Here is a 19,924-nt window from a genome sequence, read left to right as displayed (position 1 = left end):
GTCTCCGTTATTCCAATTACGTCGATACCATTAAGCAGTAACCATTAAGTGAAATTAAATCTTTAAAAGTAGCCCGCTTATCCCGTATGCTTCTGATGTTAAGGCAAAATACATCTGCGTTGCATGGGCAACGTTAGTTCTTACGGCAACCTTTGTTCGGCTTCGCCGAGTAAGGTGCTGCGAGAGCAACACTTTGGTTTTGTTTCCTCGCTTTGATTAAACACTGAAGTTATTAATCTGTAAGGATCTTAAAATAAATACTAAGTACACAGACTCTCAAAAGTTGCAAACCCATCATCGCTGAACTTGATTTTAGCCTAACAGCCGATTATTACTTACAAGTACTCTAAATGTCTCACCGATGGAACCGAATTGGTCTTACCATCATATACACCGGAAACAAATAATAGGTACACCAACTAGCAAAATTTACGAACCCCTCATTGCCGAAAATGATTTTTTAGAGTGAGTGAATTAGGTATATTTAGGTAGAGTGATAGATTCATGAGAAACGTAAAATCTTGCATAGTACTCATTTAAATATCCATTGTTGTCTTAGTTTCATCATTTCCTTGATTTGAGTATTTGAATTCTCCTTCAGCCGACGAAATATATGTCCCTTTTGATGGAAGATAGGTGAGCTATAGCTGTTTGTAAGATGTCATTACCTAGGAGTTTAGTGATAGCTTTCTTCCTGAGAATATTTTTGGTTTTTTCAGGTCCATTACTAACCTCAATTAAGTGACTGACTGTGAGATAAGTTGCAAGACTTTGCCTTTCTTGGCTACTTTCAGATGAATTTTATGGAGGATGGGTTATTGAAGTAAACTTAGGTAAGGGATGGGGGGACTGACTAGAAACTTGTGTATGAACATTGTTTGCCTCTTTTTGAAATGATACTGTCTTTGCATCTTCTACAGAAACTGCTGCTTGGCTTTTACAGGCCCGATTGGGTGTGGGTTGCCAAGGAATTCTTGCAGCTAGAACTGAGTAGGGCAGATTCATTTCATCAGATGTTCTAAGGATTACAACTCGCTTTTAGTGAGCCGGGCAAGATTGTTTTTGGAGGGCTGTGTGTCTCTTACGGTTACAATTTCTGCAGAAAGAGTCTGACTCAGGGCATTCACTAATTGCGTGGCCTGTTGTGTCCCCTTAAAAGTTGCAAACCCATCATCGCTGAACTTGATTTTAGCCTAACAGCCGATTATTACTTACAAGTACCCTAATGTCTCACCGATGGAACCGAATTGGTCTTACCATCATATACACCGGAAACAAATAATAGGTACACCAACTAGCAAAATTTACGAACCCCTAATTGCCGAAAATGATTTTTTAGAGTGAGTGAATTAGATATATTTAGGTAGAGTGATAAATTCGTGAGAAACGTAAAATCTTGCATAGTACACATTTAAATATCCATTGTTGTCTGAGTTTCATCATTTCCTTGATTTGAGTATTTGAATTCTTCTTCAGCCGACGAAATATATGTCCCTTTTGATGGAAGATAGATGAGCTATAGCTCTTTGTAAGATGTCCTTACCTAGGAGTTTAGTGATAGCTTTCTTCCTGAGAATATTTTGTTTTTTTCAGGTTCATTACTATCCTCAATTAAGTGACTGACTGTGAGATAAGTTGCAAGACTTTGCCTTTCTTGGCTACTTTCAGATGAATTTTATGGAGGATGGGATGTTGAAGTAAACTTAGGTAAGGGATGCGGGACTGACTAAAACTTGAGTATGAACATTGTTTGCCTCTTTTTGAAATGATACTGTCTTTGCATCTTCTACAGAAACTGCTGCTTGGCTTTTACAGGCCCGATTGGGTGTGGGTTGCCAAGGAATTCTTGCAGCTACAACTGAATAGGGTAGATTCATTTTATCAGATGTTCTAAGGATTACAACTCGCTTTTGGTGAGCCGGGCAAGATTGTTTTTGGAGAGCTGTGTGTCTCTTACGGTTACAAGTTCTGCAGAAAGAGTCTGACTCAGGGCATTCACTAATTGCGCGGCCTGTTTCCCTGCACTTAAGGCAAGACGGATGGGACTGTTTGCAGTGTTTGTTGCTGTGGACGTGGGCCAGACAAGTTGAGCAATTTAGGGGCTAGGCTTATAAATCTTGTAAAAAAGGAACATAAAGTACAAAAATATTTCTCTGTTTAGCTCAACTTTGCAGGAAATGAGGATTGGACGGCTTAGCCTTATTGCAATTGAACGATTGATGAGAAGTCTTGAAGAATCTATTAGTTCACTTTGTATTTCCTCCATTTTTACACTGGTATCAACACCATACGGCACATACTTGTGTAACTTTTCCACATCTTTTTTTGTGGCTAAAATTTTCGAGCCATCAAGAAATATTTCTTCGGACTTTGACAGTACATGGTCTGCCGCCTGAGGAGACGTAAAGTAAATATCAATAGATTCGTCCTGCTTGAAAACAAGTTCAAAATTTACCTTCGTGATGAGAAGGACAGCTTTCCTAATTTGCATTATTCGATCTTTGAAAAGGGTTGGCCATTGGTTTTTTAATTGAGGCAGTATAATAATTGGGGTAATCTGTAGTACTAGTTTCTGGGACACTTGAAGAGAGGGGTTGCACTAACACTGCCGAACAAGTTTCATCCTTTTTCCTCTTTTTGCCAGGTGTTTCACCTCTTTCATATGAGTTAGTTGCGGCTAGGGCCAGAATTCCTGACAGTGGCTAACTGTTTTGGACCGCGTAGTGGGCGGAGGGGGGTGTCTAGGAAGAGTTTTAGAGGTAGGTTGGAATGGCGCCTGGCCAAGGGTATCAGTGGGAGTATCCTTATCGAGTAGTAACTTTAGGGGCTGCTTTTTTCCCGACATTTATTCCAATAAGACACTGTAGATTCACGAACTGTTAATCAGTCTTAATTTAGTGTTACTTGACCAAAAGTAAATATGACAATTTTTAATCAGCGATAACACCAGCAATAATGTTAAGTAGGTTAACCACTGACACACAATATCCAAGGGGGTTAGCTGATGGCAATAATCAATTAATATTCAGTTATGGAACTAAATTATTCACTTTGATAAATAATAACTCACTTTGTATGAAGTGACCAATCCCTCAAAATTAAATCCACAAGTTTTTTGCAAAATCCAACATAGTACAGAACAAAAGATAATCCGATTAGGTTCATAAGTTAGTTCCTTTTATTTCAGATACTAAACTCGTATTGTTCAGATACCAAACTCATACTTTAAGGGAACCTTTAGGAAGAGTCTCATTTAAACAAAAGAAAAACCAATTTATGCAGCTTTTTAAAAGGGTATGTAAGCAGCATCATAGGAAGTGCCGCTCTATAATCGCTAGACTTATCAAGGAAACTTTTAAGGAGCTGATTTGATTGAAAATCAAAAATCTATTGCCATTTTGAGAGTCATAAAAGTGATTTGATGGCAAACGGTCCTCCTCCCAAGCCCGTTCATTTTCTAAACTCATAAATCAAAACTTCGAGGCAGGTATTTTGTTAATGTTGCTTTAAAACTAAATCAAAAGGAACTGGGTATGGTTCCCAATAACACACCTCAGCCATATCTCAAGAACAAATAGGGGTATTAAGTTGAAACTTCCAGGGCTGCTACTATTGCTACTTCTGCACTTACATTTTATATAAATCAAGACGGTTTGAGTTTCTACAGTTTGTCAAAGAGGATAGATAAAAATTTTGGAAATACGATTAAGTTTTGTTTTTCAGGTCAACTTGAGGAGGTATTTATCTATATTAAAGAATACTAGTTGTTTAAGGATTAGAAATTGCGGAAAAATAGTAGAGAGAAGGCTCTAGTTCTTACAACAGCCATATCCATTCGATTACTGACACCGGCACTTTTTTTAAGCGACTGGGCACCTGGCAAATGCTTAGTAGAGGACTCAGCTTTTCCCGACGCTATTACCGGACTTATGAAATACTGTTTACATTTTACACTTAAAGCACAGGTGGCTGTTAGGTTATAGTTTAGCAGGTGCCATTTTTTACTTATGCAAACTTAAATGTAGATAATGTTGGTTTTTGCCAGACATAAGACATTTTTTCAAGATAGTTTTTTCAAGACGTTACAAGGTTTTTTCTTTTTCTTCAAGATTATTTTCTTTTAAAGCATTTTTCTTCAAGACATTTTCCTTCAAGATGTTTTTGCTAGAGATTTCCAGAAGTTTGTCAAATTTTTTTCTTCAATATATTTTCTCCGAGATATTTTTTCAATGAAGTTTCCAAGAATTTTGTACATTTTACCCATTTTGCATTGTACATTGTTACATCATAGTATTAGTAAAAATAATTGTTTAGAAGGAATATTATAAAAAGGACTTGTTCTGAATTGATATAATGAAGTCTTTTGGAAAGTATTGCTTGGTATTTAGGAATACATAAAGTCGAACAGTAATGTTGGGAGTGAAAAAAATGTGTCCTCTAACTTGAAATACGGGTTTAGGAGAGATATTAAGAAAATTACTTGTTCTGAATTGATATAACAAATTCTTTTGAATAGTATTGCTTGGTGTGCACTCCAGCTGACAAAAACGGGTTAATTAGGAATACTAACAAAAGAATCTGTTCTGAATTGACATAACAAAGTCTTGGAAAAGTATTGCCGGGTGATGGGGTAGATATTCAAGAAGTAATATTGGGAGTGAAAAAACATGTGTACTCCAAATTAAAAAATCGGGTCTTGGAAGAATATTAAGAAAAGAAACTGTTCTTAATTGATATAATAAAGTCTTTGGAAAGAACTGCTTGGTACTGGAATATATATGAAGTCAAAAAGTAATGTTGGGAGTAAAGATGTGTAAACCAACTTGCAAAAATGGCTTTTTGGAGGAATTTTAAGAAAAGAACTTGTTCTGAATTGATATAAGAAAAATCCTTCTCAAAAGTATTGTTTGGTCTGCACTTCTACTGGAGAAAAACGGGTTAATGAAGAATATGAAGAAACGTACTTGTTCTGAATTGATACACCAAAGCCTTTAGAAAAATATTACTTGGTGTTGGGGTAAAAATGTTTGTTGCTGTATTTTTTTCACTTGTTTTGTGTATGTCACCATGGCCCAATTGGGAATTTCGTGTGAATAAATCTATCAATCTATCTATAGTTTGTCTGGAAAAGTTATAAAAGGCTTCTTAGGGTTAATGAATTGGGAAATAACCCTCTCGGGAGTTAGTTACGGAGAGCAAAGAATCATCGTGGAATATAGCAGTGAATAATCAAACTGGAACGCTTTAATTTTTTATAATGAATGAATTATTTGAACTTGGAATATATTTTGAAAATACTGACTATGATTTGGAATTGGAAATGATAAAAAAAAAATATAATGACAATCTACTTTACTGCCTTAAGTGATTATTTGAGTTTACATCCTTGTTTAAGAAATAGTTTAAGTAATAGCATTACTATAATTTAGTGAAAAGATTGACCTGAGGTCAAAGAATCTAATATTTTATCCTTTTGTTACAGGTTACAGCTGCATTCTTGTCACAAAATTCAATCTTTTAAAGCGAAAAAAAACCTTAAGGACTTTAAAGTTAGTAACTAACACCAGAAGTAAGCCCAGTTTTCAAGCAACAATACGAACACAGTCTGACATTTCAAAAGTGTCTGCTTTTCCTTTACCAAAACTCTTGTAACATGACATTTCCTGCTCCTGGTCACAACAAACATTCCAACCACACTATTCCATTTAATAACAGGCCCAGAACCCCTACTTATATCTAAAAATAAGAAAAAAACTTTTTATAATAAAACTGTTTCTATAATAAAAGTTTTTTACACACACACACACACACACACACACACACACACACACACACACACACACACACACACACACACACACACACACACACACACACACACACACACACACACACACACACACACACACACACACACACACACACACACACACACACACACACACACACACCACACACACACACACACACACACACACACACACACACACACACACACACACACACACACACACACACACACACACACACACACACACACACACACACCACACACACACACACACACACACACACACACACACACACACACACACACACACACACACACACACACACACACACACACACACACACACACACACACACACACACACACACACACACACACACACACACACACACACACACACACACACACACACACACACACACACACACACACACACACACACACACACACACACACACACACACACACACACACACACACACACACACACACACACACACACACACACACACACACACACACACACACACACACACACACACACACACACACACACACACACACACACACACACACACACACACACACACACACACACACACACACACACACACACACACACACACACACACACACACACACACACACACACACACACACACACACCACACACACACACACACACACACACACACACACACACACACACACACACACACACACACACACACACACACACACACACACACACACACACACACACACACACACACACACACACACACACACACACACACACACACACACACACACACACACACACACACACACACACACACACACACACACACACACACACACACACACACACACACACACACACACACACACACACACACACACACACACACACACACACACACACACACACACACACACACACACACACACACACACACACACACACACACACACACACACACACACACACACACACACACACACACACACACACACACACACACACACACACACACACACACACACACACACACACACACACACACACACACACACACACACACACACACACACACACACACACACACACACACACACACACACACACACACACACACACACACACACACACACACACACACACACACACACACACACACACACACACACACACACACACACACACACACACACACACACACACACACACACACACACACACACACACACACACACACACACACACACACACACACACACACACACACACACACACACACACACACACACACACACACACACACACACACACACACACACACACACACACACACACACACACACACACACACACACACACACACACACACACACACACACACACACACACACACACACACACACACACACACACACACACACACACCACACACACACACACACACACACACACACACACACACACACACACACACACACACACACACACACACACACACACACACACACACACACACACACACACACACACACACACACACACACACACACACACACACACACACACACACACACACACACACACACACACACACACACACACACACACACACACACACACACACACACACACACACACACACACACACACACACACACACACACACACACACACACACACACACACACACACACACACACACACACACACACACACACACACACACACACACACACACACACACACACACACACACACACACACACACACACACACACACACACACACACACACACACACACACACACACACACACACACACACACACACACACACACACACACACACACACACACACACACACACACACACACACACACACACACACACACACACACACACACACACACACACACACACACACACACACACACACACACACACCACACACACACACACACACACACACACACACACACACACACACACACACACACACACACACACACACACACACACACACACACACACACACACACACACACACACACACACACACACACACACACACACACACACACACACACACACACACACACACACACACACACACACACACACACACACACACACACACACACACACACACACACACACACACACACACACACACACACACACACACACACACACACACACACACACACACACACACACACACACACACACACACACACACACACACACACACACACACACACACACACACACACACACACACACACACACACACACACACACACACACACACACACACACACACACACACACACACACACACACACACACACACACACACACACACACACACACACACACACACACACACACACACACACACACACACACACACACACACACACACACACACACACACACACACACACACACACACACACACACACACACACACACCACACACACACACACACACACACACACACACACACACACACACACACACACACACACACACACACACACACACACACACACACACACACACACACACACACACACACACACACACACACACACACACACACACACACACACACACACACACACACACACACACACACACACACACACACACACACACACACACACACACACACACACACACACACACACACACACACACACACACACACACACACACACACACACACACACACACACACACACACACACACACACACACACACACACACACACACACACACACACACACACACACACACACACACACACACACACACACACACACACACACACACACACACACACACACACACACACACACACACACACACACACACACACACACACACACACACACACACACACACACACACACACACACACACACACACACACACACACACACACACACACACACACACACACACACACACACACACACACACACACACACACACACACACACACACACACACACACACACACACACACACACACACACACACACACACACACACACACACACACACACACACACACACACACACACACACACACACACACACACACACACACACACACACACACACACACACACACACACACACACACACACACACACACACACACACACACACACACACACACACACACACACACACACACACACACACACACACACACACACACACACACACACACACACACACACACACACACACACACACACACACACACACACACACACACACACACACACACACACACACACACACACACACACACACACACACACACACACACACACACACACACACACACACACACACACACACACACACACACACACACACACACACACACACACACACACACACACACACACACACACACACACACACACACACACACACACACACACACACACACACACACACACACACACACACACACACACACACACACACACACACACACACACACACACACACACACACACACACACACACACACACACACACACACACACACACACACACACACACACACACACACACACACACACACACACACACACACACACACCACACACACACACACACACACACACACACACACACACACACACACACACACACACACACACAATATAGACTGTGTGTATATTGTATATATATATATATATATATATATATATATATATATATATATATATATATATATATATATATATATATATATATATATATATATATATATATATATATATATATATATATATATGTATATACAGACAAATACAGACAAACAGACAGTCATATACACAGGCACACAGAGAGATACATACACACACACAGTCACACACACACACAAAGTAAAACACACGCAAACACACAGATTAACAGACGGTTGGACATACCTCTCCTAAACCCTTTTTTTAAGCTGGATAACAAATGTTTTTTCTTTCCCAACATTACATTTCCACTTTATGTATACCCCGACACCAAGAAATGTTTTTCAAAAGGCTTTTTTATATCAATTCAAAAGAAGTTCTTTTCTTAATATACCTCCTAGATCTTTTTTCTTTCTAGTTGGGGTAAAAACCTTTTTCACTCCCAATATTACTGTTTGACGACATGTATGCCCCAACACCAAGTAATACTTTTCAAGGGGAAATTCGAAAAACAAAGATATGTTCAGAAATTTTTTTTTTCTCTCAGTCTAATGATGTTAAGGGTCAGAAGACATACGTCTTCTTTACACTTACTTTACATAGACATACTTTAGCATGACGAGTTTTCTTAGCGGCAGGAAATCTATATAACCGGTTGGTATAGAATAACTAGTGCTATGCATTCCAGGCGACAGGGCTGGGAAGTAAAGTTTCTGACCGTATAGCAATGCGAAAAAGAGAGTGGACCGGACTACCAAATATCTACTACCTATTATGGCTATGAACTACCAACTAGAAAAAGAGTGAACCTGTTAGATAGCCAAAATGGCTGTAAATTACCTACAAAAAGGAATTCCACCTGCTGCATAGGAATTTGACTTCAGGAAAAAAGAGAGTGGAGGATCTACCTAGCCTAATATGTCAGACAATAGAGTGGGGATAGAGATTGGCTTTTTCTAGAGAAATATGAGCAGAAGAAAGAGAATGGTCGTTCTACGTAGCCTAACGTGTCAGGGATACATCCCAAACTCTCTACTAATAGAAAATACATATGTTGCAGCACAATGAACCAGTATCACCTTATTTACTTCACTTAGCGACTGTTGGAAAATTGCAATCAAATTGAAGACGACTTACTTAAAGATAGTCTCAGCTTCCTTATATCTTCCAAGGTGTGTCAACGACTCGGCTTTCTGTACTTTGTACTTCTGGGAAAAAACAGCAATTTCCAAGGCTCTTTCAGAGTAATACAAGCCCTTTTGATAGTCTTGAGCTTCAAGAGCTTTATTCAAATCTTGATCAATTGTAATGAGGCTATCAATTGTTCTAATCTCAGCGTCAATAGTAGTATTTGTAGGTTTTAGTTCTTTTGCTTTGTCAAAAGCGGTTTTTGCAGCGGCCACGTCGCCCATTGCCAAGAAACACTTTCCCATTCTGAGATGACCCTAAATCAAAAAAGGAAAATATTTTTTCTTTTGTAATTAGTATTTCAAGTACAAAGAATAAAAAATTAAAACTAATAACTGGAATATTAATTTTTATTATACTTGTTTTAGTTTATTCCTGGCATAAAAGACTGAATTATATTAATTACTTTATATTTTACATAACGATTTCAAAGATATAAACAGATAAATCTACTGCAAAAATTAGGAGAATACAAACAATTTGCCTATATTAGTTTGACATTACTACAATTGCAAACAAAAATTAAAGATACTTTCACCATTAGTTCTACAAAAAAATATGTGGTTGAAGATGTGGTTGGCAGAAGATAAGAAGAGTATGTTCAACTTGTACAAAATACTCACTAATCTAATTACATTATACTATTTAACACAATATGAACAGAGAGATAGAGAGAAGGTGTAGGGTAATAGGAAAGAGGAATAAAAATTCAATTACATTCTGATTAATATTAGCGTGAACTGTTACCGTTATTCCAGTTAACGTTCCAAAAAAGAAATTTTTCAAAAAAATAAAGGCAATATTAAACTTAAGATAAGCAAAAATAAAGTCCTACAATGATTTATACTCAAAATGACCAGAAATTTTTATTGAAAAATGAAGAAAACCCAAAACAAATATAAATTGAATAAACTGTCATAGTAACTAATCATACAACAAACACTAAATATTAATGATAGATCTTAAAACAAGCAAAAGTTAAATAAAATATGCAATTCAAGCTTAACACGAACAAATAGAACTACAAACAAGAATTTGGCTACTTCCCCCATCTCTAACTGTTAGACCTAATGTACTCCCCTGTCCCTATACTACCATTACAATAGCTGTCTTCTATTAGCCACCAAACCAAAATATTGATGCAAAACGCAAATTTATCCAGCAGTTGCACGCCAGCGCTGACTATGTTACCTCTCACGTCATCATATGGTGCTTATCCTTGGATAAACACCTATCCGTCATCGTTCAAAAAAATAAAAACTCCACATTTATCCAGATAAGAGCTGAAAACCTCTACAGTAGGTTCCTCTGATACGCTGAATCTGTTGGTGTGATTTTCATTAAGATTCTATGATTTTAAGGGGTGTTTTCTTCTTTTCTCGAAAATAAGGCAAATTTTGTCAAGCTCGGAACTTTGGAAGGGTAGAACTAGACTTGATGAAACTTATATATTTAAAACCAGCATAAGAACTCAATTCTTTTGATGTATCTATTGGTATCAAAATTCCGTTTTTTAGAGTTTTGGTTACTATTGAGCCGGGTCTCTCCTTGCTTACGATTCGTTACCACGAAATGTTTGAAAAGAGCGTTGCCATGTACTGAAAAGCATGTTGTGACCTAGATGGACCCAGGATCGCATAAAGTTTTCATTTATACTGCAACGTTGTGTCGCTTTAAGGTCGTAACTGACAATATAAGAATTGTACAGCAGACAGGAATTTTAACCTTCAAAGTTGCAAGCTTGTTTGATATTATTAATATCTTCGTACAATCAATGAAAATAGCAAACTTTTACAGCACCATTGTTAAAAATCTCTAGCCCCTGCGCTTTATAAGCTACTGTATTTACGACCTTTAGGTGGGACAAGAATATGGGGCTTTTAATCACTTAAGACCGCCAATTGGATATCTTATTTTAATCAAAATGCGACGTAAAGTGCACAAATTAGAACGCTGCTTTTTCGTCAAAAACCAGCTGATCGACATCTTCAACATCCTACTTTTCTAGAGCATCTCTCACCACTTTGGAATATTCCAGATTTTTGTAGAGGTCATGATGGATTCGAGGAATAAGTAGTGGACTTGCAAAGATCCTGCAAATCCTTATGCTTGGCAGCAGCAAGAGACAGACGCCTTGGATAAGCTTTCTTGAGCTGCAGTTCAGACTCAGAGGCGTTTCTACTTCCAATTCTAATATCAAAAGACTTAAAAGTCCGATTGAAAATCATAATTGAAATAAACAAAATTGGGAGCGTCTATGCAAGCACAAAAGTACTTGATCTTCTTCCAAAGAACAGTGGTACAGTCAGTTGCATTTTTCTTGTTTTGTTTCAGATCCCATCCAAGCTGATGGAAGTCCAACCAATACTTGTTATCGTAAATAATATTAAAAATGTACGGAAAGGGTTGATTCGTTCTAGAAGACATATAATCCGCCGTCCCTCGATGCTAAACACTGGCACATTCTTGGCAGCACGTTCAATGCAAGCGTGCATTGTATCCCCCTCTTGCAACGTATGCCCAAATTCTATTTTTTTTCACAGACATTTGGCAGGGTCATTATCGAAAATACACACATAGCGACCGTGTGAACTGGTTCCTAAACTGTCCCCCACAACGATCGGTTAGAAAGTAAAACTCTCTCAAATCACCATTTGTTTTCATTAGGTTTAACAGAACTGTACATTCTTCACTTGAACCCCTCTTGCAATAGGTCAGGTCCCATAAATTGCAAGTACCTTCCCTTGAGTTGAGGCCAGACACAGTTAGATTGTAGATGCCCAGTTTGTTCTTATAGAAAATTGGACCAGTCTCGGACTTCAGTGTCTCCAGCACTTTCTGTAAGTCAAAATTGAAAGTTTTGCTGGCTCAAAGTCTTTTTTACACTGATTTATTTGTTGCTTTATTTCATTTTTTGATTCCCTTGCAACTTTACCCCTAAGAAGATCCTACAACCAAGAAAATTCAGAACTCTTAAAATGGCATGTAGGAGAAGAGTCCCGTAGATGTGGGGAGCACAAAGAAAGACAGGATTTGTTCGAAAATTAATGAAATAACGATTTTTATCAATATTGTGTGAACGAAAAATTTAAAAATATAGGGCTAATGAGAAATTAAGAAGGTAGAATGGGGTCTTAACACCCAAAACCAAGAAAATTCAGCGCCCATAAAATGGAATAAGAGGCCCCATGGAAGTGTGATGTAGCATCTCTAGGAAACTAAGTATATTTACATATCTCAAGGAGACTTTGTCTCCTATTTCTAACCCCCTGCTACCCCGTAGTAAAAAAATATCTTACAATTTAATTTAGGTATATTATGTATAGAGGAACCCTTGAAAATGCAATGCAGTTCCCCTTAGGAAATCCAGTATAGTTACACCATAAGGGGAGAGTAACAGGCACCCCAAAACTCTCGTGTGAACTACTAGTGGGTGAAGTGCCACTAAATCATGACATAGCCAAAGCCTTGAAAATTAAGTTATAAAATTCAGAAGTTATTTTATTATTCTCTCTAATTCTTTTATAAGCATCTCCTGTGTCCTTTACCCTCTTCACAGCCCTTGACAATAAATATGAAATGCCAAAATTTAGTAGCTAAGTAAGTGAAAAATCCCTCACGAGATAATGAACCGTCAGGAAAAGGAGTGTGACTTTTTATGTTCAATATTCATCATGACATTACTACACCGATATTCATTTTTAAAGAAAGACGGGCAATTGAAAAAGTACAAAGATCGAAAAACTGTCAGGGTTTCTCTTAAATAGTAAAAATATTATTCCTTACCAAGGAAGTTTATTGATTATACATCTTAATAGAGAATAAATTTGATATAAATGAGTTACCCATTACCAAAATACCAAAGTAACTTTTGTTTGGTCCTTCTGATTTTATCTTACAGGACTAGAAATACAATGTAATTAAGCAATGATAGTTTCAAGAAACCAGACTGTGGTGCATTTTTAAGTTTGATTGTTTGATGAAAAAATGAGCAAGCATTTTTAATACTTAAGTCTGAAATATATGTAGTGGAGTTATGTACATTCAAAACATAACTACTCATATTATTTTTAGGGTTTTTAGGGTAAATTTATTTTAAAAATGAAACCATGAAAAATGGAAGGAAACAACGTAGCAACAGATATAACTCCAACAGAAAGACGGTGACCAGTTATAATTTGTAAAGTCTAAAAAAATTTGCGGAAGATTTAGGTTTTTGCATTGCCTATTGCCTATTTGTATGCAACATAGTTGTATAACTGACATTTCCTTAGGGTTAAATAATCAATTTATATGTCCTCAGCATTCACTAAACCTCGAAATTGTAGGTCAAAATCATTTTTGACTATTAAAATGTTAATATCTAAATGTCATAAAATAATATCCTTTTCACTGAACATGATTGCAACCAAAATGGTTGACACTTTACGTACATGTTCACCTCATTTGTTATTTTTAAACACGAGAAGAAAAAAACAACAGAAAAATCTAACCAACTAAATCTATTGTTTGTTTTCAAAAAAATACTATAATCACGTTAACGATTTTTTTACTTATCTATTTGTGACTTCATTTTCTAGTGTGTGGCTTTAATTTAAACTTGATATTTTATTCTGATGTGCTTAGAATTTTTTTACGTGTATAACTCAATTTTTGTGTTTATGAACGAGATAAAAATATAGTCACAAGGAAAGCTGAAAAGCACACTTTATTCTTACAGATTGAGTAACACATGTTCATCATGAAGAAAATTTTACACAAGTTTTCAGTTTAAGTTAATTTTCAAATCAGTCGAACTTGCCTAACTGAACATAAGACACTGATCATTAATCCACAAAAAAACCCACAAAAGGTGGTCATTGAAAATGAAACTATTTTATATCTTTTGCATTTCCTAAGATCATTCCATAGTTACATGCTAGTGTAACAACACAAAGATGGAAAATACCTACTGAATTTTTCAATAAAAGTATATTAATCTCCCCTTTCTAACGATTTATGGAAAAATTTTCCTTTATTAATAGGAAAGATGCTGGATACCTTTGCAAAAGACGGCTCATATTTAACACTTTCTCTGGCATCTTGCAGCGCCTGTGAAAACATTTGCAGCATGATATAACAAGCAGCACGATTGCCATAATAGGCTGCACACGGATACAACTCTACGACAGAAGAAACATTAATTGAGTACCGAATGACCTATGATGGATACATAAACTTTTCGAGCAAAATTTAATCCAAGAACAAATTGAGAAAGATGAACAGGAATATTGAATATAAGTTGTAAAAATAAAAAGAAAAACAACAAATAAACAATAGACTAGTGATAAGACGATTGATCAGAATAAACAAAAAATCAAGGACTATGAAGACATCGGAATTGGCAAAATTTTTTAATTCTCGAGACTATTTCACTATCCATATTCAATCTAAAACAAAATAACAATTTACTTTGTTTCTTATATTAATATTTAGTTGCTTCCTATTTTTGAGCGATCTAAGCTCTATAAGAATAATAATAATCACCCTAATTTTATCAATTTGCTGATATTCATATCAAAAGTAATTAACATAGAGCGCATCTTTCTAAATTCGATATCATTTCAGTCAATATCACTACAAAAACAAATTGGAATTCTGTTTAAATTGACTTACCCAATCAAACGTGTCTTTAATTCTTTTAGAGAAAGGTTGAAGTTTATTTTTATATAGGTCTGTGTACAATATTTGCTACAACAGCTTAATAATTTGTTCAACAAGGATAAGTCGATCAAATCCACGAAACAATAGACGAAATAAATGGAAGAATCGCTCTTTACACTAAAGCTTAAATTTTGTCCCAATTCCTTAAGAATTACCCCTGAATCACAAAGGCCGTAGAATAAATAGTGGAAATTACTAAAGATAATTTAGCGTAAAGAGCGTGGTATTACGAGGAGGTGAACCCCTCATATGCGTAATAATTTCTGCTCGTTTTAAGTTTTAATGATGCTCCTTACTTTCAGTTGAAAAAACATTTCATATTTATTTTTTCATTGTTTTATCTTTTAAATAGTGCTAGAAAATCCTGCGCCCCCTTCATTGAAATTCTTTTCCCCCTTGACATTCCTCCATGGAAAGATACTGCCACGTATATTTGAAAACATGCACCATGTAAGCGATGAAAACAAAATGGCAAAACTCGAAAATGGCAAAACATGCACCATGTAAGCGATGAAAACAAAATGGCAAAACATATTCGACTTGTCGAAAACGACAACAGAGTTTAATATGTAGAATAGCACATTAAATACTTCATAATTGCTTATAAAAAACTAACTAACTAGTCTAGCTTTGTAGTCTAATGGTACTGCGGCATGACATTCAATTTGGCACGAACCAAACAGTTCTGTACTAAAAGATAGTTATCAGTGACTACTATTAAATTTAGAAGAGATCCTAGCAACATTGATGGACCAGTTTCCATTAATATTGCAAATAGTATAGGAGAATGCTTCTTTAAAACAACAATTAAATTAATGAAATAACGAAAACTATGTATTACTGAAAACTACACAATGACATGAAATAATTAATGAAAGATACAAAACCCAGAGGATGCAAGTTACAACTTACAAAGCCTTAAAAACTAGCTAGAGGGTGAAAATTACAAAACTAAAGCAGTCACCTAATTGTCTGTTGCCAAGACAAGTTCTTCAATAGGGGAATTTATATGAGCAACGATCAGACTCTAAGCTTATCTCAGATTAGTGTTACACTTAGCTCAGCAAACAGACCACAGATTCCCAACAAACATGCTTTGAATAAAAAAAAACAGGATAATTCAAAGCTCAAACGAAAAAAAGTAATTTCGAATCGTATTCCATTATTTAAAGAGCTGAGTATTAGTCTATTTTTCAAGGCTTTTAGCAACTGCTTCAAATCTTATTAGGATAATGTAATGCATACTTTTTTAATGATAAAATCTTGCACTGTCATCCAGGAGAGTGGAAAGAGATTGTTATCTCTGGATTCTCCAAAATCCAAAGGTTTATCCTTATGTTAAATAATTTTCAACATTAAGCACCTTTAATATGTTTTTATTTTAAATTTGATTTCATGGCACACATAACGGAAAGCAGCTTTGACAAAAGTAATTTTATGGCTGTTTCTCGCAAATTTGTCATTTTTTAAACTAAAACTGAAAATTTTTTGCCAACATTTCGTCATTTTAGCTAAGGATTCCTTTCACAGATCTTACAAATTTCAAGGCTGTAGTTCTGCGGTGCCCAATTTCCAATGAGTTTTCCTTTTTAAGTGGTTGAAAGAAAAGATCCCATAGCAAATGTTCGAGCGTGAAATATTTATCGAAACACAATTGAAGAATAGCTATTTATTTCTAGTTTATTTCTATTTATTTCTAGTTTTCTAGAGCTTCGAGGGCTTAAAGGAACAGGACACACATTCAAACAACTAAAGATGGATGTCGTGGCAACAAGAAGCAGAAATAATGGACTGATTTGTAAAGCAAGACAAAAATTACCACAAAAATTGTCCTGCTGGAATGGTGGTTAAATCTTTCAAATACAAATTTAAAGCTTCAAAAGTGTAATTGGCACAGCTCAAGACCAGAGACTTCTGCAGTGGGATGCATGGGATACGCTTGGAGAATAGTCCCCCCTCACACCCTATCCTCACCCTGAACTCAATGGGCATTCGGTGAAGTCATGATGTCTGTTTATAATATTTATGTTTTGTCCACTTCCAAGTTCAGTGATTTAATGGAAAAAGCTTCGAAACATATTTCAAAGGAAATATTTCAGAAGAAAATTTGTCAAATACTTCCTCTTAATGTAACCATGACTTTTGAAATCACTACCTGGTGTCTTCAGTTGTATGATTCTTTGCCGATAGCTATCGATCCAAGTAAACTACACTCAATGAGTAGCGGCATAATGTCTGCCTGTAATAACCATATTATTCCTGGATGTTCTTGATGTTCTTCTCAAACTGAAATTTACGCACGATGTAAACCCTAAAACCTGATCCCAAGATTGTCTTATTACATGAAGGTTAATACAGTTAATTCATCTAAACCTTCTACCAGACACAAAGTTTGTATTGTGCACTATCGGTACAATCATCTTCCCGAGTAGAAGAACAAATCAAACGTAACTCAAAGTCAGAATATGAATTCTTGTATATTTTATGTAGGCCTTCAAGTGAATACTGTAGACATAGTTCAAGAACTTACAACAAACCGAGTTTTTCCTTTCATTGTTGTATTTTCTAGCCAACAAGCGATTCTCGGACGGTTGGAACTCGACATCAGGGATTTTGATCTATTTTTCTAAGTCACAAAATCCAGGATATATTCAATCAGAGTATTGCTCAATCAAGGATTTATCAGCTAACCAAACATACAACTTATTCGCCAATTCAACAGACAGCTTATCCACGCTGTTTTCGTTCCCAGGTCCAATACTTGAGAAACTATTAATGTCTCAAAATGTTTAGATTTAGTTCTTTTCGTTAATTTTACATGTCTCGTTTGTGGTTTAAACTTTTAAGACTTTCTAACTTATTGTTGATATGTACATAGCGATGGTTTAATTCGTTCAAAGCTTTGGCAAGCTCTTTTTTGGGTTGCACAATAAGCCCCCTTGCGGGGCCGATTCTCGTACAACCAAACCCTCGCTTATCTGAACCCAGCGTCACTAATTCCTCTTTACTGAACCCTCGTTTTACTCAATCTGCTTCAATCTGAACCTCCGTTTGACTGAATCCCCTTTTAATATTACATCTATAAAATTCAGATCCAAATAACTCTGCTCCCTTTTAGCTCAACCCCCTTATAAATCCTATTTAGTCACATTCAACTAAACAATCGTTCAATCGAACCCATATACAACTCAACCCTCACGCAACCCAGCAACATTTGACTCAACCCTTTTTCAGCTCAATCCACCTTAAATCAACACTAGAGCCCTACCTAAAAAATGTATTTCTCACTGTTTTTTTCGGAAGTGAGAAAAGATGACTTGAATGAAATGGTTTATTGGTTAATCCTAATTTAAGTGTTTTTTGATGCTGCTTTAATACGAAACTATTCCTCCTCCTTCCTTAAAAGTAACAATGTATCCTTCTGTCTTGAATATTTGAAATCAGTGAGATTTCTCATACTCACGGCCTGAAGACAAATGAATTCCATAGTTAAAGGAAGCAT

General features: G+C 37.3%; 1 protein-coding gene across 1 annotated transcript in view; it reads right to left on the bottom strand.

Moving 5' to 3' along the window:
• LOC136027938 (uncharacterized) overlaps positions 1–19,924 on the bottom strand; it is a gene marked incomplete in the record, with an annotated part of 271,934 nt that overhangs the window by 182,262 nt on the left and 69,748 nt on the right. The window contains 2 exon segments of the mRNA XM_065705408.1: positions 10,765–10,976; positions 15,760–15,881. Of these exon segments, the coding sequence (XP_065561480.1) occupies positions 10,765–10,976; positions 15,760–15,881 (334 nt within the window).

Source organism: Artemia franciscana, chromosome 6, assembly GCF_032884065.1.
Source record: "Artemia franciscana chromosome 6, ASM3288406v1, whole genome shotgun sequence".
NCBI classification, from domain to species: domain Eukaryota; kingdom Metazoa; phylum Arthropoda; class Branchiopoda; order Anostraca; family Artemiidae; genus Artemia; species Artemia franciscana.
Note: the sequence above shows the minus strand (reverse complement) of the source record. Positions and strands in the feature narration are given on the sequence as shown.